The sequence below is a fragment of the Vulpes lagopus genome, chromosome 4, assembly GCF_018345385.1.
Source record: "Vulpes lagopus strain Blue_001 chromosome 4, ASM1834538v1, whole genome shotgun sequence".
Classification (NCBI taxonomy): Eukaryota; Metazoa; Chordata; class Mammalia; order Carnivora; family Canidae; genus Vulpes; species Vulpes lagopus.
This window is the reverse complement of record NC_054827.1, coordinates 118,741,090-118,762,490: the sequence shown is the minus strand read 5'-3', so window position 1 is coordinate 118,762,490 and position 21,401 is coordinate 118,741,090. Positions and strand designations below refer to the sequence as shown.

The 21,401-nt window shown below is 53.9% G+C and overlaps 1 protein-coding gene across 2 annotated transcripts in view; it reads left to right on the top strand.

The window, feature by feature from the left end:
• PPP2R2C (protein phosphatase 2 regulatory subunit Bgamma) overlaps nucleotides 1–21,401 on the top strand; it is a 132,087-nt gene that overhangs the window by 96,230 nt on the left and 14,456 nt on the right. For both annotated transcript variants that reach the window (XM_041753777.1, XM_041753778.1), the window contains exons 6-7: nucleotides 9,168–9,332; nucleotides 19,531–19,700. In XM_041753777.1, the coding sequence (XP_041609711.1) occupies nucleotides 9,168–9,332; nucleotides 19,531–19,700 (335 nt within the window). The remainder of the gene's footprint in view (nucleotides 1–9,167; nucleotides 9,333–19,530; nucleotides 19,701–21,401) is intronic.

Sequence of the window (21,401 nt, the reverse complement as noted above, 5' to 3'; positions counted from 1 at the left end):
CTCTCAGTGGTGAGAGCTGCAACCCCTGCAGCAGCCACTGTTATTTCACCTCCAGTCTGCAAGCACGAGCGCCTCGAGCCCTTACATCAGCTTGTCATGGGGTCCTGTCATTCTCTCTGTTTTGTGGGTGGCATGGAGATGAGCCCTGACAAGCTCTGAGAAGCTCGTCCAGCCCCATTGGGCAGTGATATTTCCTGGCTCTACTTTTAGATCCTAAGGGAGAGCGGGTGCTTTTCCCCACTTCAGGCCAGAGTGGGGATTGTTTTGTGACAGAGGTGACAGGTGACACAGGTGGCCAGGTGCACGGGGAGGGGGGGGAGTGAGGCTGCTGTGTCCTCTAGTGGTGGGAATGCATGACTCTTCTGTGCTTCTGATCCCTCCTGACAGGCCTCTGTGGCATTTCTGTGACATGCTCCAGATTACCCACCCACCCCAGACCCCAGTCCGGAGCCTCATCTCCCACCCTCTCCCCATCGGGTTCCAGCTGGCTGGATAACTCCTACTCTTGTAAGTCCTCAGCTTAATGCCCCTGCCTCCCTGACTCTCCAGACCAGCTCAGGACCTCCCCAAAAATCCCATCCCATGTACCCTGTGTGTTTCTCCTGGAGCATCATCGTGGGCCTCTTGGCTTCACTGCTGGGCTGGAAGCCCTGGTTATGGGGAGATCAGGATGGGCTCTGGTTTGCCCTTTCTCAGTGACCATGAGAAGACAGCCACCTGGGTGTGCGTCCTGCTTCGTCCTGTCTGGGGTTTCTCTCCCAGATCTTAGGAGCCAAAGCACACAATTCAGCATAAACCCTCAAGTCCTTGGTTTTTGTTTGTTTTTGTTTTTTTCAGGAGGGGGGAATAGACTGTTCCTTTGGCAATCTGCTTAATTTCCTGCTTTTCCAGAGGAAGAGAAAGACTCTGCTTCTGATTTAATGAACTTTAATTCTTGCTAAAAGTACTAACTGTGTTCTAGGGACTTAAAAAAAATAAATGTCTAAGTCATTTTATTTATTTTCATTCTGAGGGCCTTTGACTTATGTCATCTCATTTAATCCTCATCATAGGCCTGCAAACAGATTTTATCAGTCCATTCTATAGATGAGAAAAGCAAAGTGCAGGGAGGTTGATAAGTTTTTTGGAGGTCTCACAGCTGTTTGTGATGGGGCTAGACCCTCAAGCCTCGGTCCTTGTGACTCAGAACTGAGTACTCTCTTCTCTGGCTCAGTATTTGGGAATCACATAAGCTGGCTGTGCTAAAGATGGGTAGACTGGCTCACCACATAGAGAAGACCCACAGGGCTTCCGTGGGCTTGTGTGGTGAGCAGTTACACAGGATCGCCCCTCTTCATGGCCCCACATAGTCCCAGCAATCTGGCTCTTCTCTCTGAGCAGGACTGCATCCTCCCCGAGCAGGATGGTACCATCATAGTTAGTAAGGCTCTGAGCATAGAAGGGAAAGAGGCTGTCATGGGCTGAGTTGCATCCCACCAAAATATATATGTTGAGATCCTAACCCTGGGACCTCGAATGTGATGGTATTTGGTCTTTAAAGAGGTGATTAAGGTGAAACAAATATCAGGATAGGTCCTAATCCACCTTACAAGAGGAGGAGGTTAGGACCCATAATGGGGAAGATAATGTCAGGACACGGGGAGAAGACAGCCATCTACACACTCAGGAGAGAAGCCTCAAAGACATCAACCTTCTGACACCCTGATCTTGAATTTCCAGCCTCCAGGACTAGGAGAGAATAACTTTTTGTTTAAACCACCCATCTATGGCATTTGTTGTGGCAACCCCTAGCAAATTCATACAGAGGCAAAGGTTGCCAGGAACCTCTTTACAGGATCTGATAGGGTTTGGCCAGAGTACTTCTAGCTCATCTTTGTAACCAGGTCATCTTTTGGAGAAAATTTGCTGAAAAAAAAAGGCAGCTTTGCCGGCTATGCCTCAACAGGACTATCTCCATGTGCTGGAGGCCTTCTGGGGTACTTGCACCCAGTGTCCCTGGAGAGCCTGTGGGAAGGCTTCTCTGGCGTGGTCCTTGGCGGAGCTGCCTCCATTCTCATGTGGTGGCTGCTCAGTCACCATGGTAACCGCCTCCCCCATCCTGAGAGCGTGTTCCTGCCGAGACATCTAGATAAACCACGCTTTGCTCAGTTCAATCAATGGAGCCCAAGGCTGCATCCTTCTCATCATTGAACTCTCCCCACCACGCTATTAGTACCCTCCTTGCAGGGTCACAAGCCAGTCCAGGGTGCCCCAGAAGCATTGCCTGGGGGTTTGTATATATTGTGTGGAGATGCTCTCACTCCAGAACAGAGGGAGTACAGGGAGGAGCAGTGGCTGGGAGTTAGGAAGCCAGAACTCTATCCTTGCTCTGCTGGGCTCTGCATGTGGTCCCTGGCACGTCACTTGCCAGCCCTGTGGAGCACCCATGGGCGTGGAGCATAGGTAGTCCTTCCCACAGGGATGCGAGGTGCCTGGCCCATAGATGTGGGGTCCAGGGCTGCCCTCCACAGCTCTCTGAAGGTTTGACTGTGTCTCCAACCTCAGTTAGTTGCTGCATCTTTATAGCATCATCTGTTGTGGTGCTGCCGCTAGAGTCTGTTGTGATGTTAGTTAATATTTGTGTACTTCTTTGATGTTTCTGGGGTGGTTTCCATACCCACTTCTCACTTGAACTCCTTCCCAAACAAACCAATGATATTTATTCATTTCGTGTGCCTGACTTGTTTCATGGCCAGGGGAAATTTGGCCAAGGATGAGAGATGGCCCTGTGTACCTGTGCCCACCCCCTGTTCAGGTAGGGGAGATGAGGCTCAGAGGGAAACCTCAAAAGAATGGGACCACTGGAGGTCCTGTGACCTTCTCCCCGACATTTCAGGGGCTCTCCGGGTGGGGCCTCATGGGCTTGCAGCCCTGGGATTGAGGGCTGACATCGGTGCTCCATGCCGATGTGACCTTGGCTGGCTTCAGGCCATCAGGCCATGCCTTTGGCAGCAGGAGATGAAGGAGTTTCTATAAAAATCTCTGCAAACCTGATGACTCTGCAGAAGGCCCGCCTGGAGTACATTCCAGTGTCCTTGACAGCAAGAGCCACAGACTTTGCTCCAGGATGGGATGAATGCCTGTTTCTGAGCTTTGTGGACTCCCCCAGGGAAGGCCTGGAGCTCACAGGGTACAGGGGGCACCGGATGATGGCCTCATGCTGGCGGCAGGGGGTGGGGTCGGGCCAGGGGGGCTGCTTTATACCCTAGTCCTGTGTGGGATCAAGGAGGGAGACTGCTGTGACAAAAGCAAGATTGCAGTCCTTCTTCTAGGCCTGGGGCCAGCCAAGTACAGCCCTAGGGCCCGAACGCCCCTCTTGGAATTTTACATTCACTCAGCTGCTCCCATTCATCTACATGTTGTCTGTGCCTGTTTTGCAAGAGAGCACCAGAGTTGGTGAGTGGAGATGAGAGCTTAGAGCCTGCTAAGCCTAAAATGTTTATTCTCTAGCTTTTTATAGACATCTACCTGCCCTGGATCTAGAGCACCCGTTCACACTGAAGGTAAAGGGATTTATTGTATGACAGGAGGCAGGAGAGGAGCCGGGAGGAGCCAGAGACCTCCCCTGAGGCTAGTGCTCCAGGGAGCGGCACCCCTCTCCGCCCACTCAGGCTGTCAGGAGCTGGGGTTTGCACTTCCCACCCCTGCTCTGCTTTGCCCCTGTCATAGCGGGTATATTGCTAGCTCTAGAATCCAGCTTAGCCAGTCCTGGGCTGGGACCCTCTGCCAAGTCCCAAGGAGCGGCTTTTCCTTGCTGAGCCTCCACGTCCCCATCCACAGGATGGGGTGCATGTTACTTGCAGGTGGAGAGGTTGGAACAAGACACAGATGTGAAGCAGGGTGATCGTGGCCATCCCACAGGGCATATCAGGTGCATATAGGTGCCAGGTGCTGGGCTGGAGTTAGGTGTATAAATGGCAACACGATTTTGCCCGCACTCAGATGAGTGAAGCAGACAGGACAGATAGTATTTGCAGCCTGAAAAGCTCAGTGCTAGCAGGTCTATGAGCAGAGTGCAGTGAGGACCTAAGGAAGGCACTGTGGGGAATCCGACCTTCCCAAGAACCTTGCAGAAACCCGATGAGTAGCGCTCTTGAGCACTCATGTGGCTGCAGCAAGGCTTCCTGTGTGCTGCAGGGTGATGGCTTTTTAAATGGCCCTTGTCAGTGACAGCCCCCTGCTAAAGGACCCCCACCCTGCTCCCCTGGCTTGGCGTCTCCCTGAGCCCAGGTTCGTCTCCACTTTAAGGGCTTCTTACCCTTGAGATGGGTGTGACTCTTCCTGAGCTGCCCCGGCCTGGCCCGGGTCACAGGGACCCATGAGGACAGGCTGATTGGCTCACTGACCTCAGCAGCTGTCCTAAGAAGCCCCTGCTGTGTGCTGGGTGCTGCAGCAGTGACCCTGACAGACTGGGAAGGTGGGCAGTCAACCAGAAGCACTGGGCTACTAGTACGATAGCCACGCCACTGCTGCCCAGCTCCCAGAAGCAGCCTGGTGTCTGAGTTTCCCATGGATGCCAGAACAAATGTCTGCAAACTGTGTGGCTTTACAACAGAAATTTCCTCCAGTTCTGCAGGCCAGAAGTTTGCAGTCCAGATGCTGGCAGGGCTGTGCTCCCTCTGGAGGCTACCCAGGAGGCTCTGTCTTGCCTCTCCCAGCTCTTGGTGGCCTCAGGCCTTCCTGGCAGCCACCTGACTCCAGCCTGCCTCTATGGCCACGTGGCCTCTGTGGGGGTCTCTTAGAAGGACACCTGTCACTGGTTTAGGGCCCACTCCAGACACCCAGGATGGCCTCCTCTTAAAGATGCTTCAGTATATTCTACAAAGATTCTTTTTCTCAATGAGGCCACATTCACAGTTTCTGGGGTTAGGATACGGATAGGTATTAAGGGGCTACCATTCAACCTACTGTTCTGGAGAAAATCCCTCATGCTCAGTCAGGGGCTGTGGCACCAGGGGAGTCGTCATCGTCATCATCCTCCTCCTCCCTACACAACCTACTCCTCTCTCCACCTCCCTAGTCTGCAAACTTAGTTGTCAAGGTGTGACTGGAGGTTAAACAGAGGCCCATCAGACAGGTAGAGCGCAATTAGATTGAAAACAGAACGTGAATAATTCATGTAGCTTTGCTGGGGTGGGGAGCAGGGGGGTGCTTGTAGATGAGTCTAATTATGCTCAGTCTCCATGGAGGCCAGTCTGCCATGAACCTCATCAAGCACCGTGTTTGAGTGGGTTTTATGCCACTGACCATGAAATGGGGAGAGGCCACCTGGGGGTCAATGCTCCAAATGAAAAGGTTCTCCAGGATCATGCCCAACCCCTCATTTTGCAAATGGGAGAAACAGGCTTTAAGAACAGGAATGACATTTGCGCGTGGCACTGAACATTCCAGAGAGCGTGAAGACCACACACTTAGCCCAAGGCCTCCAGCTTCTGACCCAGCACAGGTCCCGCCAAAGCCAAAGCCACCACATATGGTCACAGTTGGACCAAATGTCCCATGGCCCACGTGCACAAGGCTACTCAGTGTGAGTCCAGGAGGAGGGTTTGCAGTATCTATATAATGTAATTATCATGCCGTGGAGTCTTCATTCTCACCTACGTCCCTTGTCAGGAGTCTGTCTTCCAGCCCGGCTCTGTGATGTGATGAAGGGAACTCGACAGGAATGGCCCCACTCAATACCAACCTGCACCTGCAGGGAGCTAGGGAGCAGGTGCAGGGCAGGTCCTGTGGTGAGCAGAGCCCGAGGTCTTGGAGAGGCTGCCCTGGAGTCAGGTCTGGTGCCCATGCACTGAAGGATGCTGTGCTGTCCCGGGAGATGTGGGCACAGCTCTGGGCCCTGCCCTGGCATTCAGAGGCGTGAGACTGCCTGCTGAGCCTCAGGAGCCCTTGCCCTACAGGGGCCCTGGCCTGTTGGCCATGGCTGTGGTTTTGTCTTCCTCCACTGGGATCACATAGAAATATTTCCCATTCATCTCTCCAGCACCCACTGGAGCCAGAGTCCTTTGTTTGAAACAGCAAGAGATTTCCTGAGTGTTGCTTGAGCGCTAAGAACTCTGGGTCCTGGGCTGTCAGCGGGACCCTGGCAGGGGACGCTATGTCTCCTGAGCCCACACACAGGACCCTCCATCCATGTGCATCATCCTTAGCCAGCTCTGTGTCACCTGGTTCTGGCCTGTTTGATGCAGAAGGCTGCAGACATAATGGACTACCTTGTACTTCTAAAAGCCGTCATGCCTCATACATATTTGTAACAAGTGTTGTCATGAGGCTGCCAGGATTGGTTAAGCATCATGGGGTCACAGGAGGCATGCACTCTGGAATTGAGCAAAAAGGCTTGGCCATGGGCCCCTCATGAGTCTCGGAGTGGCAGGTGGGGCCCTGGAGAGGAGGCTTCTGAGCCCCCACACTGCGCTTCCTCTATGGGCACCAGTGTGCAAAGCGTCCCGGTCTTCCTATCTTTGTGAAAAGATTTTCATGAACACCAGCCTCCGTTCCCATGAGCCAGACACTAAGTAAATGTGGGTGGCCGGTGACTGAGCACATGGCCTATGACTCACAATGAACAACGGTCGTAAACAGAACAGTTGTCGTTGTCGTTGGGTACGTAAAAGTTTTGGTCTTTGTGGAGGCAGCGCCATTGGAGTTCAGACGTCACCCCTTTGATTCTTCTCCATTGAGGTGTGTTCTCGAACATCCTGTGGGATGTGAAGGCGGGCCTGTGAAGAGGCTTTGGACACCAAGTGGGTCGAGAGGGTAGGTTATGTGCGGAAGAAACAGACGATTGGAAAATCTCAGAGGCTTGAAACAGCCCAGGGGTATTTCATAGAGCAGGCCACCCAAGGTGAGGGTCTCAGAGCAGAGGGGAACATGTCACCGCACACCACGTGCTGGCTCTCACCACTACAGCCTGGGAGTGACACATGGTACCTGTCACTTCCGCCTTCCATTCATCAGGAAGAGCAATAAAGGAGTGGCTGCCCTGAGTCCCACGGGGGCCCGTGGACAAATCCCCCCCTCACCCCGCCCCCGAAGGGAAGCTGCAGTGGTTGGCAGGGCGTTTCCACCTTATCCCACTGCATCCTGCTCCCTGGGAGTCATAGCCCTATGACACAGCGTAAACACATGTCGACTGCAAGCCAGCCTGCATCCCCTGAGGCCTGGGCGCTTCTGTGTCCCCCAGGCTTCACTGGACCTTTGTGGCCTGCGTTCTGCAAAGAGAATTCAGTCCCTCTGGTGCAGAGCATCAAACAGGTGCTGTGCTAATGTGCATGACATTTCGTAAACAGCCGCACATTTTCCCTGGACACCACTTTAAGTTGGGGGAGAAAAAAAAATAAGTTGGGGGAGAAACTGAAGCTGTTCCCAAGCAGGTGTCTGCAGGCGCTTAGCCCCCGGAGGATGGGGAGGGAATTGGCACAGAAGTGTTGGCTCTTACTGTTCTGTCTCATTTTTCATGATTTAATCTCTGCTTCTTATCATACCAGAAAACCGCAGTTTCCTGGGAAACCAGCCCAGGCTCCTTCTTCCTCCTCTCTCTATTTTTATGTGATTCTAATTTTCTGGTTATATAGTGAGGTGCTTCCAGCAGCAGTATTTGAATGTGAGTGCACAGACCCTCCTTGCTGCCTCTGGTCACTTAGATCCATCTTTTATGATGTTTTATAAACTCTCATGTTCACAAAAGTCAGAAAATGCCTCTTAATGAGGCTGCGGTGAGAGGGGGAGGGAGGGCTGATGGCTGGTGAGTCTCAGACTTTCAATCAGAATTTTCCGCATGATAAAAAATACTTATGTCCCTGATACTCACTGAGCTCTGTAATGTGCCAAGCAGTGAGCAAGGGGCTTTGCCTCTTCTGATTTTCATAGCAAGACTGCGTTAGAACTGTTGGCCTATTTTATAGGTGAGGAACCAGAGGCATGAAGAGCCCCTCGACTGCACAGGCCAAAGGTGGCAGAGCTGGGATTTGAACCTTGGACTCCTGGGCCCACACACACATTCATAGGGAGGAGAGGGCAAAAGCCTCACACAGGGCTGGGGAGACCAGAGACCAGGATGTAGCTGTCAGAGAGGAAAGTGACTTTAGGGCCCAGTGACTAGTCAGATCTGAAGCTGGAGAGGAAGAGGGGCGATGCCAGGCTCTGAAGGCTACACCAGGCGGTTCCGGTTCACTGCTGTAGGCAACAAGCAATGGATGGGGCCCAGACTCACTGCTGAGCCATCCTGGACAAGTTGCTTACCCTCTCTGGGCTCTAGAGCATCCCTCTAGAGTCAGGGATACTTTCTTTGCAGGCGACAAAATACTTGATCCTAAACAGAAAATGGATTTATTGGCTTCCACACTTAATCACCCAAGGGCCATGGCTTCTGATGAATCCTGATTCAGGATTCAAATGGCCTTGCCAGGTCTTTCCCCCCAGTCTATCTTTGGGGCTATCTACCCCACCCATGGACTCCAGGTCTCCCTTGTCACAGCAGCAAGTATGCACCCCTCCTCTACACACCACCCAGCCCAGCAGAGGACAGAGCTGCTCCCAGCATTCCCCACGTCTCAAGCCTGGAGCCCCTCTGTTGGCACCTCCGAGGCCACGTGCTCATCACTCATGGTGATTGCGAGTGGAGGGGAAGGCACAGATGAGAGCGGAGAACCCAGACAGGCAGAGAACTTTTTCTGCCAGGGAGAATCTCAATGCTGTGGACAGAAGGGGAGTGGGTTCCGGGGGTGGGGGTGCCCATACACTCAGCTCCAGGCACAATTCACTGAGTGATGGGGAGAACCGAAATTGTTTACCAGGAGCCCAGCACATACTAGGCACTCAAACCCTCCTTGCCTTCTGCTTGGCCCCTGGTGAGGGGGCTGGAGGGGAGGCTGGGCACCTGGTGGGAGCCAGCTGGGAGAAAGCACAGGTCAGATGGGAGGCTGCGGGTCCAGGCTGATGGGGACAGTAGACGGCACCCAGCAGGGGCAGCCAGTGGGCAGTTGGGCATGCAGGTCTGCAGCTCAGATACTGTCTGGGGCTTTGTCCAGGAGTCTCAGGAATGGAGATGCAGCACAGATGCAGGGTGGATGGGAAGGCAGTGCGGCGAGGGTGCCCTCCCTTCTCTGCCCTTTCCTTGACAGCGCCAGACATCGTGGACATCAAGCCGGCCAACATGGAAGACCTCACAGAGGTGATCACAGCATCTGAGTTCCACCCCCACCACTGCAACCTCTTTGTGTACAGCAGCAGCAAGGGCTCTCTGCGTCTCTGCGACATGCGTGCAGCCGCCCTGTGTGACAAGCACTCCAAACGTAAGTGTCGACACCATCCAGGACCCCGTACAAAGTGGGGGTGGCAGGGCAGCAGCCATTCTGGTGCTGTGGCCCGGGGCGGGTGGGAGTAGCATAGGTGTGTTTTGCACTGTCTGGGGCTGGGGGGATCCTGGTCTTGCCGCCCACTGCCCCCCGAGTTCCCCGAGAGGAGCTGCCCAGCTTCTAGGGAGCAGGCAGCTAAAACAAAGGTCAGGGAGTAGGCTGGGAGCCAGAAGCTTAGGAAGGACCATACTCAGTGGTCAACTCCTCCAGGAAGCCTTCCCTGACCCCCACATTGGTTCAGGCCCCTTCTTTGTGCCCCCAGAGTCCCCAGAGATTCCCTCTCATGGACTGGCCACACCCTGTAGACCTTTCTGTGGGCTGGGGAGTCTCCCCCAGCAGCCTGTGAGCTCCACAAGGTCAATTCCTGGTGCTGGAACCCACTACAGGACCAGCTGGGGGGATGCCATAGGGGTGCTGTGGGGATCCGGGCTGAGCAAGGTCCAGGGAATGCCAGAGGACAACTGTCACGACCACACAACAGCTCTCACTTACTGGATGCGCTGAGCTGGGTGCCCAGACAACTCTGCCACATCCTCTCACCCTCACTTGAGTTCTGACGAAGTCCTGAACAGAACAGGAAACTTAGGTTCCAGGGATGGGTCCAAGATCACCCAGAGTGAAAAGTGGTGAGGCAGGACCTGAAGCCTCTGGGATGTCCCAGCTGGTGCTCTCACCACCAGGCTGGGCTGCTTGGTGCTGGCATCCCCAGAGGCCCCCAAAGGCAGAGGATCAGGGGAAGTCAGGCCACAGTGTCCTTCCTAGGTAACCTTGCCATGGTAGCAGGGGTACAGGGACAGACAGGACCCAGTCAGGGGGGCGGGGACTGCTGTTCATCTCTGTATGCACCCCAGTGCCTACAACAGCATCTGGAAATAAGTACTTGTTGAGTGAACAAATGAATGAGTGACCAGTAGGCTGGCAGAGGCTGGTTTATCAGAGGTCTGTTGGGAGGGACTGGGTCACTCTCTTCTCCTCAGGAACGAAGTTTCCCTAGACAGTCCAAGAGGGTGGCTCTCAGTTGGTGCACAGGGACTCAGGCTCAGGACTCTCAGCAGCTGCCAGCCCCTCCCCCCTCCTTGGCAAGCTCCGTCCCCCTACCTCTCACCACACTGTTCTTTCCTGGGCACATCCATGCTCCAGCGTCCGGGGCTTCCTCACTGGGCACAGTGTCCTTTCTGGGTTTGCACCTGCTCAAGCAGCTGTCACCCATCCATGAGCCCCAAACCTCTCCAGGGGAGCCCAGACAGAGCCCTCATGCACATGCTCAGCCCCAGGAACAGCCTTCTCTCGCTGAGTGGCCAGCGCTCTGCAGGTCAGGGGAAGGATTGGTTTTATTCTAAATGAGAAGAGAAACCAGCAGAAGGTTGAGGGCAGGGCAGGATGTCACAAGACACGTGTTTGAAAAAAAGAAACTGGGATCCCTGGGTGGCGCAGCGGTTTGGCGCCTGCCTTTGGCCCAGGGCGCGATCCTGGAGACCCGGGATCGAATCCCACATCAGGCTCCCAGTGCATGGAGCGTGCTTCTCCCTCTGCCTGTGTCTCTGCCTCTCTCTCTCTCTCTCTCTCTCTCTCTCTCTCTCTCTGTCTGTGTGTGACTATCATAAATAAATAAAAATTAAAAAAAAAAAAAGAAACTGCAGAGGTCAACGTGGAAGCAGGGGTGGGAGGAGCCAGGGTTCATTGAGAATAAACAGTGGACCCTGGGTGGGATAGCAAAGGTGGGGAGACAGGTCCCATCCTGGGTGTTCTTTGAAGCCTGAGCTAACAGGCTTTGCCAAGTGGTGTGTGGACCATGATGACTCCATCGGAGGTTTGGTTTGTGTGGTGGGTGGAGGTGGGGTCCTGTCCAGGGGCCAGACAGCAGACATACTGGGGGCAGGGCAGCCAGGAGCAGAGATGGGACCAACAGGCCTGTTCTGGACACGGTACGTTGGGATTGTGTTGGGCCCCAAGGAGGGCTGTCGGGACAGGGTCCTGGCTGGAGATAAAGGTATGAAGTTTCCAGTGTGTGTGGATGGACAGGAAGCCCAGGATGTGAGTGTGGACAGTGCCCAGCCCCCTAAGAGCAGCCCAGGGCTGCATTGGGGTCCCAGAGCTGCCTAAACAGATGACCACAAACTTGGTAGCTTAAAACAACACAAATTTTTTTTCTCTTATAGTTCTGCAGTTCAGAAGTCTGACATGAGTCTTATCCGACAAAAATCAAGGTGTCAGCAGGGCTGGTTCCTTCTGAGGCTCCGGGGACAGGGGGTGGAATCCATGCATCCCTATCTCCAGCCTCTGGGGCCGCCTGCAGTGCCTGGCTCTCGGCCCTCCCTCCAGCTGCAGCCCTCCCTCCAACTGCGTAGCCAGTGCTGGCTTTTCTCATGCTGCATCACGCTGACCCTGCCTCTCCTGCTCCCCTTCCACTTTTAAGGACTCTGGTGATGACAGTGGGCCCACCTGGATGATTGAGCTCATAGGCAATCTTAATTTCCCCTTTGCCACATAACATAACATATTGCCAGGTGCTGTGAATTAGGGTACAGACCGCTCTGGGGCTGTTGTTCTGCACCCCCATCCCAGACCACCTTGTGCCCGCAGCCTGTGGCTCAGGATGGAGACTTGTCCGTGTGCAGCTCTGGGTCAGACTGGCACAGAACAAGGTGAAGAGAGGAGAGCCTGGGCTCTGCTCCTGGGCCCAGCCTGAGCCCATGTGAGCCCCATAGGAAGGAAGAAGGATGAGACTTCATGGTCCAGCCTTTTTTATAGGGGCTGAATTCAGAAACACTCTAAACATCCAACAGAGCAAACGACAAGTGAATGACGGTGCCATCTGTATCCTGGAAGGTTGTCTGGTCATTTAGAATATTGAGTTAGAAGATTTTTAATGACACGAGGAAAAGGTTATGTTAAAGTATTTTGTGGGGGTAAGAAAGCCAGGCAAAAACTATTTTCGCCCAACAGTGGCAACAGGAAACAGGGGCAAGAAACATGCCAAGCAATGGTCCCTGCATGGCGGGCTCTAGAAAGTCATACAGTATTCTTCTCTATCTAAGCTGTCTGTGTATTTGCATTTTAGCTTGGATTTTAACTCTTAATCAGGAAACACGTGTGTGTGCAGGAAGGCTGGGATCTGGGGAGTAGAGAGACAGCTCCGTGCACCCTACACTCTTTGAATGATGTTTCTCAAGGGCTGGAGGGGAAGTCAGAGTCCCCCTTGGCTTCTGTCATCTGGTTCCCCAAAGGTCTGAGTGAGTGGCCACCTACCAGGGCAGCCGTCACTTGCAGGCTTCCAGAGCACAGGCACACGCACGTGGATTTCGGGCATGTAGCTGTCACACACCCTGGGGTGTACGCGCTGCAGGTGAATCACTCACAACCTCAAGAGTGCAAGAATTAGACCTTCATGTTGGATGACTCAACTCCATTTGTGTTTCTGGCCTCCTCTCCCGGAGTGGCCGTGAACATAGTAACTGGAGTTGCCTCTTCCTAGATCACGTTGAGATTCCAGAAGGCGTTTGTAGGGCCAAGGCATGAAGAGGGAGTGGTCTCTGTAGCTTCTGACCACTATGACCTCATGCTGTGCCCAGGCAGCCCTGGGGTCAGGGCTCTTGCAGAGACATTTTTCCATAAATGCAAAAATTCTGCTTTTTGTATAAACATTTACAAGTGATGTAAATGATTATAAAGAAGATTACAATCTTCAACTGTCTTTTTTTCACTCTTTGTCCAGTTTTATTAGGATTATCCAACTCTTATAAAACAAGCTAGGTGGGCCACACTCTTTCTTTGCCTAAAACAGTTATTTTAGCATTTGCTCCTTGAAGTCTTAGTGAAACTCATGTGTAGATCTGTTTCGATGATTGGATTATGCAGGTTTGCTATTGGAACAGATTCTGTATTTTCAATTTTTCTAGACTTCTTTTTTTCGTTCTCAAACTCAGTATCTTGCCAGAAACTTTCCCTTTAATGCCAGTCAAGGGATCATCCACAGTCTTTTTTGGCGCCAAGCGTGCTTTGCGGCTTGTTTTCTGGTTCTTGCGTCACCTGCCTTCAGTAGTGAGCAGACGGAGTGTTTGCTTTCCCCAGAGCAGATGATCGGAGGAGGATCCGAGACATAAACTCAGAACAGCACCCCGTGTGCCGCAAGTGCTCAACAAACCTCAGCTGGGCTGTTGCTGCCCGAGCTCCGGGCCAGCGCATCACAGGAATCCCACAGGGGGAAGCGACCAACGTGATCCCCTGTTTGAGGGACTCCATGCCCCGGCACAGCACAGGCTCTGTGCTGTCAAAAGCAGAAATAACTGTCTATTTTGAGGCATCATGGATGGTGTTTCCATGGTTACCCTGTCATAATGACTAGCAGACAAAAGACTCCAATTTCCACTGCTATGGAGGAAGATGTGAGGATGCAGGCTGGGCAGTGGAGCGGCCCGAGCAGCCCAGCTCTGCCCCTGACAGAGGACCCAGGGAAGCCACCGCACCTCTCTCTGTGCCTCGATTTCCTTAACTGTCCAGTGCCAGAATCAACATCCACTCGTGATCCAGGACACCCTCATCCAGTGAAGGGAAAGTCCCTGTTTCACCTGTTGGGAGGATGTTGTCTTGACCATGAATCTCTGAGTGCCACTACCAGCCACTCCTGAGTTTGGGCAGCAACTGGATCAGTGGACAGAAGCGAGGTATCAAGGAAAAGATCTCCTCTTTGGGTCTGTTTAAAAACTCAGCTTCAACAACAACCATTTGTGTTCTGATTTGCAACAGCCGCAAAGGCATCCTGGCTTCTAGAGGCTGCTGTATCCCTCAGCTCACGGCCCTTCCGTCATCTCAAGTGTGGCATTCCAACCTCTGCTCCATCGTCCCCTCTCCTTCTGCCTCTGACCTTCCTACTTTTCTCATAGGGACCTTTGTGGTTACAGTGGGGCCGCCTGGAGAATCCAGGATAATCTCTGTAGCTCAAGATCCTTTACTTACCCACATCTGCAGAGTCTTTTGCCATGTGTCTCATTCCAGAGATTAGAAAGTGGACATCTTTAGGGGCTGTTACTGTTTCCCACATCTGCAGCACAGAGAGGTTAAGGTGTTTTCCCAAGATCACACAGCTAGGTGGAGCTAGGATACAGGCTCTGATGACGCCTATAAACTTTTATGTTTCTCACTTAATCTTCACTAAGATTCACAGCCTAAGAACTAAGAACTCTCATGAGGATTGTGGATGAGCGAGGATTGTTGAAAGGGGCCAGGTGGGGCCGACTCCCAGGACTCACTCCTGATCACGAATCTGGGGTAGGAAGACCAGACCCAGCCACCTCTGCCAGGAAGGCTCCAGATATCTGGAGGCAGAGCCAGGGCAAAGGTCTCCAACAGAGGGAACACCCAGTGCAAAGGCAGGAGTAAAGCAGGCAGAGATGGGAAGTGAGGGCAGAGAGGTGTGTGGTTAGAGAGGGGTCCCCAGGCAGAGGTCTTACAGACCATGCCAGCTCTTTGGGTTTACTCTGAAAGGACAGGAGCCACAGGGACCCTTCCCTGATGCGCAAGGTGGGGGGAGGGGGGGGAGGACACGGTGGAGGAGGGGAGGCAGTCAGGTCCTGCATCCGCCCCCTGCAAAGTCCAGCCTGCTGGCCCTCCAGGCTCTGTGCCCAGAGAGCACCTTACAGAGCTGAGTGGAGAGGTAGGCAAATGCCAAGTAAACAGGAGCATCGAGCGGGGGACGTTTCTGAGGATGTCTCCTGCTGCAGTTGGCTTTCGATTACGATTACTATGGTCCAAAGAGGCTTCTCGGCACACCTCAAAGGATGAAAGAGAGCAAGTGAGCCTGGGAAGGGAGGGGGCAGAAGGCGGGGCTGAATCCCCCCACCCCCAGCAGGTGGGAGGAGCCTGGGAAGAGGTGGGGGCAGAAGGCAGGGCTGAGGGCCCCCAGGAGATGCGAGGAGCCTGGGAAGGGGGGGCAGGAGGCGGGGCTGAGGGCCCAGCAGGTGGGAGTAGCCCGGAAGAGGCGGGGCTGGGGGGGTTGTCCAGCGGGTGGGAGGAGCCTGGCTGCAGCACTAGGGAAGGAGCAGGCTGATGGATGATGGCTGAGAGGTGGCGACAAATCATGCAGGGCCAGGGCCACAGTGAGGATCGGGTTTAATTTTGTCCATTGAGGTCCATCAAATGGTGCTGAGCAGGGGACAATTGACAGCTCTTCATCAGCTAACATTCATTATACCCACCACCTTGTAATGACTCCCTGTTCCTCCCCACTTGGAACCCCCTCTACCTTCCTAGTGGCCGGGGGTTGCAGGGGTCAGGGGCCGGGAGGCTGTCATGCAGGTGGCCTCTCCCCCAGCAGTGGCTGCAATGAGGTGCCCGTCAGGGGAGGGGGGTACCCTGTGACCCATAATCCACTCTTCCTCCTGTGCCCAGCAAGGCTAGCCTGGGCTCCTGGAGCCTGATGGGGGACCAGCCTGGACTTGTGCTCATCATTCAGGGCGGAGGAGGGGCTCGATGCCAGGGCAGCATGAGCAACAACCCGGCAGGACCCCATCTGCTCCTTCAGGCCCGCATCTTCCTGTGTCCCCCCAGAGCCCCTCCTCTGTGCATCTGTCTGTTTCTCTCCAAGGCCTCACTGGCCTGCACAGTTGAGGCTGAACGTGTGGCTCAAGTCAGTGCAGGTCTAGCTCTAAGTCTGATCCCTCCTTCATCCTGTCCCCATCTGATCAACTCTCCTGGTTCCGTTTCACCCTCTCCTACCCACCCATGACCAGAGACAGGAGTGCAATAGAGCAGGTGCCACCCAGAGGGACACAGAGCAAGAGCTGTAGGCACTCAGAAGCCACTTCTAGCAGATACAGGCTTCAGTGGGTGAGTGAAGCCTAGAAACTTCAGTGGGATCATATTAGGTTGGGGAAGAAATGTCGAGAAGAGGTGGCATTGACAGGCAGCACTGAAGGTTCTTTCCACCCTGTGAGTAGGGCTGGGGTCTGAGTAAGGCTCCAGCCTGGGCAAGGATGCTCAGATGACCAAGGACAGAGGAAGGAGCCCTGCCTGAACAGCTCACAGTCCCATGACTGTGACCACATATCCCTGCAGATGCCATCCAGGAGAGTACCCCAGGCTCAGGCTGTGCAGGCAGCAAGGCTGAGTATTTTCTTTGGAGAGAATCTGGATGAGATACATGTAGAACAGGGCATTTGAATTAGGGTTCTGAAGGATGTATAGGAGTTGGTAAGAAAGACGAGTAAAAATGGGAAAGGCAATTTCAGGGAGAGAAAATGAGAAAAAATTACTCTAAAAATAGCTACACGTTTTTACTGACCCGCCCCTCATTGAGCTGGGTGCTTCCAGTGATTCCCTCTGGAGATCCCATCGTGCTTGCTGTCCAGGTGAGGCACATTGTGCTCAGGCTAAGGGGCTTGCCAGAGGGCACACAGAGCTTGCTCTGCTCTGATGCCGGGTATGGCAGCACAGGGTGTTGGAAGAGGCATTCATTTAAGGGGACCCTGAGAGTGAATTGTTCAGTGTATTGCCCTGGGGGCCTTGCTTGGCTTCGCCTTTTTCGAGGCCCTTGGGGCCCTGGGCAGAGAGGCAGTTGGAGGGTGGCTGGAGAAGCAGCCGGTGAAGGCCTGGTTAGGAAGGAGCTTGTCGTCTACCTGTAGGAACCCGAATCTTGATCCTGTAGGCAGTGGAAGCCATAGAGAGCTTTAAGCAACAGAGGAATGCTCGCTCAACTGCGGACGAGGCTGGAGAGGAAGGCCCGCACCCAACCTCTGGCTTCACCTTCCCATTCCTGGGGTGCACAGGTGCTTCAGAGCTGGGCTCCCTAGGACCCCTTCACCTCATTTTGGGGAGTGTGAAGGGCTTCTCACCCTTCCCCACTGTATGCCAGCAGCGATGCCATGGACACCCAGACAGGAGGAGGTGGTTTTCAGGGAACCAACCGGGGCCACAGAGCCTTAATTAGCAAAATCATTAAAAGGAAATAGGGCATTTCTGGGGATTTGGAACCCTACAACCTGAACGGGGAGAATGGGGAGGGGGATTGAGCCTGTCACAATGACAGGGGCTCTGGGATGCATTTCTTTAAACTCTTGGCAGCAATAATTACTGTGAACTGTCCTTCGTGATTCCATCAATTAGAGGGGAGACTCCCTTATCTGTTATTGACGCCCTGGGGGACGTGCGGCTTGCCTGTGGTAGCAAGGAGAGGGGGACAGGAATTGACATGGAAGAGGACATTCTGCAACCTTTTGACAAAAAAAAATACTGGTATCAGAAATTTCACAGGAATTTTTGAAAAATAAAAAGGACTTTTAGATATAATTTTTCACACCTGTCAGTATCTCTTCCCATCAACTGTGTGCAGCACCAGTCCTTTTGTGCTCAAAAAGCCATCAGAAATGCCCGCATACAGCCAGAGCTCGGGTTACAGAGGGCTGTTTGGTGTTTCTGTTCTCAGCTATTGATTAGAGCATCCTCTCAGCCTTTGACCTTTGCGGTGTCTTGCTCCTTGAAGCTGGCAGAAGACAAGCCCATGGCTCCGTGGTGTTCAGTGCGGACGCTGCTCTGTGATTTTGATCCCAAGCCACCACCTACCCTGCAAGGCATGCCAGATGCTCTGCACGGTGCAGGGGTGAAGTGAGCAGTGCCAGCCCTGGGGGTTTCGATGGAGGCTGGCCAGAGACCTCCAGGGCAGGCCTGGGGTGCAGAGTTGGGGTGTTAAGAGACCACGTTTTGTCTTTGTAACTCATCTTTTGTTCTGACCCCTAGTGGCAGGAACTGGCATCTACCTGCGACAGAAGAGAGATCTGGTGTCCCAAATACGGGGAATACAGGGCTGGGACAGACCTACCTGGGAAGTAGGATGAGGGACTTTGGGATGGGGGCGGGCGGTGCCGGCAGGCAGGGCATGTTTGTGAGCCTCTAAGGACATGTGATCAGCTCTCTTGCTTCTTGCTTCCCTGTTTCAGGTCTAGGGGCTCAGGGGCCAGCAGGTGGAGCTGGTGAGCATGGAAACTCAGCTGGTTTCCATGGGGACAGCTAGGCAGGTTGTCAGATGTTTAAGACCTTCCAGACTGGCTGGGGAATAGCTGCCAGCCCACCGCTCCATCCTCTTCCGTGTTCCCCGGGCCCCCCTGTGCCCCAGCTCCTACGAGTTAGTGCTTGGTTAGCTAAGGTGAGGCTTGGGTCATGTTTGGTCCCCACCTGCTCCAGCACCAGGACCACTGTAGGATCTGATTAGCCAATGAGGCTGTTGGTGCTCAGACTGGTGGGACAGCCAGCCACAGACTGAGCCCAGAAGAGCCTGTCCTGCTGTGTGGGGTCCTCTGTGTGTCATGAAAGCCCGGTGCTTGGGGGCAGCAGAGAGGAGGCACTGCCTGGGGAGGTGCTCACCGTGCACTCCGCCCCAGAGTGGGATCATCCGATTGGGGCAGCAAGCTGTCACCATTGGGAGCCTAAGCAATTCCCTGTGTGGGGCACCTGGTCCAAGGTAATAGGAGATGGGAGATGGAGGGCAGGTGGGACTCAAGCTCCGTCTGTGGCAGCGAGATTTGATTTTGCCACAGTCCTTGCGGCAACCAAACAGCGTGCCCGCCAGCAGGGCTCAGGCGCGAGTGCCCAGTGCTGCATGGGCAGAGCCCTAGGGCCACCAGCAGTGCCCAGGCTAGCCCAGGACACTGCCCAACACAGGCGAGAATGTCAGGACCCCTCGCTGTCCTGGTGTTCAGCATCACCAGCAGGCGGCCGTCCAGTGCAGCACAGCGAGTGCCACGCTGGGTCCAAATCCCCACTCCGCAACTTTCTTCTAGCTCAGTGCCTCAGGCATGGATTTCAGCCATCTGTGCCTTACTTTTCCCGGCTATGAAAAGGGAATGATGGTGGTACTGACCAGATGTTTTTATTAGGTGGTTAGATGAGTTATGAACAGGAAGGGCTCTGCACAGAATCAGGCTGAGAATAAATGCTCAATAAACATTGTCCCGAAAGCTGTTCTTTCCCTCCTCAGACAGCCCTTTGGGCCCACTGCCTCGGAGAGTGGGTGTTCAGTTACAGGCTTGAGGAATGAATGAGTGACCCTACAGCCAGAGCCCAGGATGGAAAACAGAGCGGTCTGTTATTCTGGCCCTTGGGGGCGTGCAGCCCTGTGATGGCCATGGATTCTCTGTCCTCACAGTGTTTGAAGAGCCTGAGGACCCCAGTAACCGCTCCTTCTTCTCGGAAATCATCTCCTCTGTGTCGGATGTGAAGTTCAGCCACAGCGGCCGGTACATGCTCACCCGGGATTACCTCACGGTCAAAGTCTGGGACCTGAACATGGAGGCAAGGCCCATAGAGACCTACCAGGTAGGTGCCACAGCCCAGAAAAATCGGAGCCCCTCTGAAGAGTAGGAGACCCTCCCAGCCCGGGCCTCCGTGCCCTGTGCCCAGAACTCCCCCAGACAGGGTGTCCCCAGCCACAGAAGTGGCCTTCATACACCTGTATTGTAGGCGAAGATGCTAAGGCTCAGGTAATCAGGGAGCCTGTCCCCAGCCCCAGCAGAAGCACCTGCTCTGTCCTGCCTCACTGGGTCGGTGGGTGCTGTCCACTTGTTTGCTGGCCTCTGCGGTCCGGGGCCCAGATGAACAAGGTTGAGCATCAGGCTCAGCCCAGTTTGAGGGTTCAGATGATTAAGGGTACAGATGTTGTGCCTCCTCGGAGCAGCGTCTGCAGCCCTAGGTTAAAATGGGAGAAACAGTGCCCTCCCCCGGGGGACACCCCTGCTGAGCGCGGGCAGTGGGGACAGGGTGGCACGCTCTGTTTCTACATCCTCAACCACAGGCCTTGGAAGCCAGGCACATAGGCTGAAGCCAGGGACACCTTCCAGGAAAGTTATAATTTATCAGTTTTCTGTTAGGATCTACCCAGATATGTTAGAGGGTAGAAAACAGAATTCATGTGATGTTAAAGTGAGACCCACTGGAAGCTCCCCCGGTCAGACCCTCACAGTGTCACCAAATATTAGGTGCCCACAAGGTGTCACACACTTAACAGTCGTCACTTCAATTCCTTACTGCCCCTGCAAAGGGGATGCCATCAGCTCCACTTGGCTGGAAGGGAACTTGGGTGCTAAGAGGCCAGGACAAGTGGGAGCTGCCTCGCAGCTGGCCGGTGGTGGACGCAGAGCCCGGGGGGCCCTCCAGCCCATTCCCTGTCCTCCCTCCCTGTCAGGGCCTGGGGTAGGGATACAGGAGTGACAGCCCTCCATGGCCCTGTCATCAGTAAAGACCCACAGACCCCAAAACTAGGTGTGATGTTTAACATGGGCATTTTGCAGAGAGAGGGTCTGTAGCCTCCAGAGATCCTCAAAGTATGTGGGGACCCAATAACGTGGAAGGGGACTATTTTGGAGACAAGGCCAAGAGCTGGGTGCTTGGCTTCTGGCCCCCTGGCCTGTTGACCCTGTCATAAAATAGTTACATGAAACCAAGATGGTAACTAACATTTTTGGCTATTATGCTCTAGGACTGGGCTCAGCAGGGGTGCGGTTGGTTGATGCAGAGTGATGAACACACAGGGACTTTTCTCCTTTCACAAGAAGCCACAAGAACAGAGAATGGCTCTGGGACCTCCATGGTATCCCAGCAGCTCCTTCTGTGATCAAGTCCACCCTGCCGTCATGTGTGACACCTCATGGTGGCAGAACGGCTGCCACACCTCCAGGAACTATGCCTACTTTCCAAGAAGGAAATAGGAAATGTGAAAGGCTGTGTTAGTTGGGTCTGTTGGATGTCTTCTTGGGAGTACCAGAGCACTCCTCAGAAGACTTCTTACAAGTCATTGGCCAGAATGGGTCTGTGACCAGGCTGGGGAATGAGTTTTATGGCCTCTGTGTTTGAGGAAGGTAGAGGAGAAGGGGTGGGGAGGGCGTCAGTGAGCCAGCCCTCAGCCTGTGCCGCCTCGAGCTGAGTCCTTGGCAGAGTTTTCTACTTTAAAGCCTCACATTTGCCCTGGGAAGTGGGGCCAATGTTCTGGTGATCGCATTTTATTTGGAGAAAATGGAATGA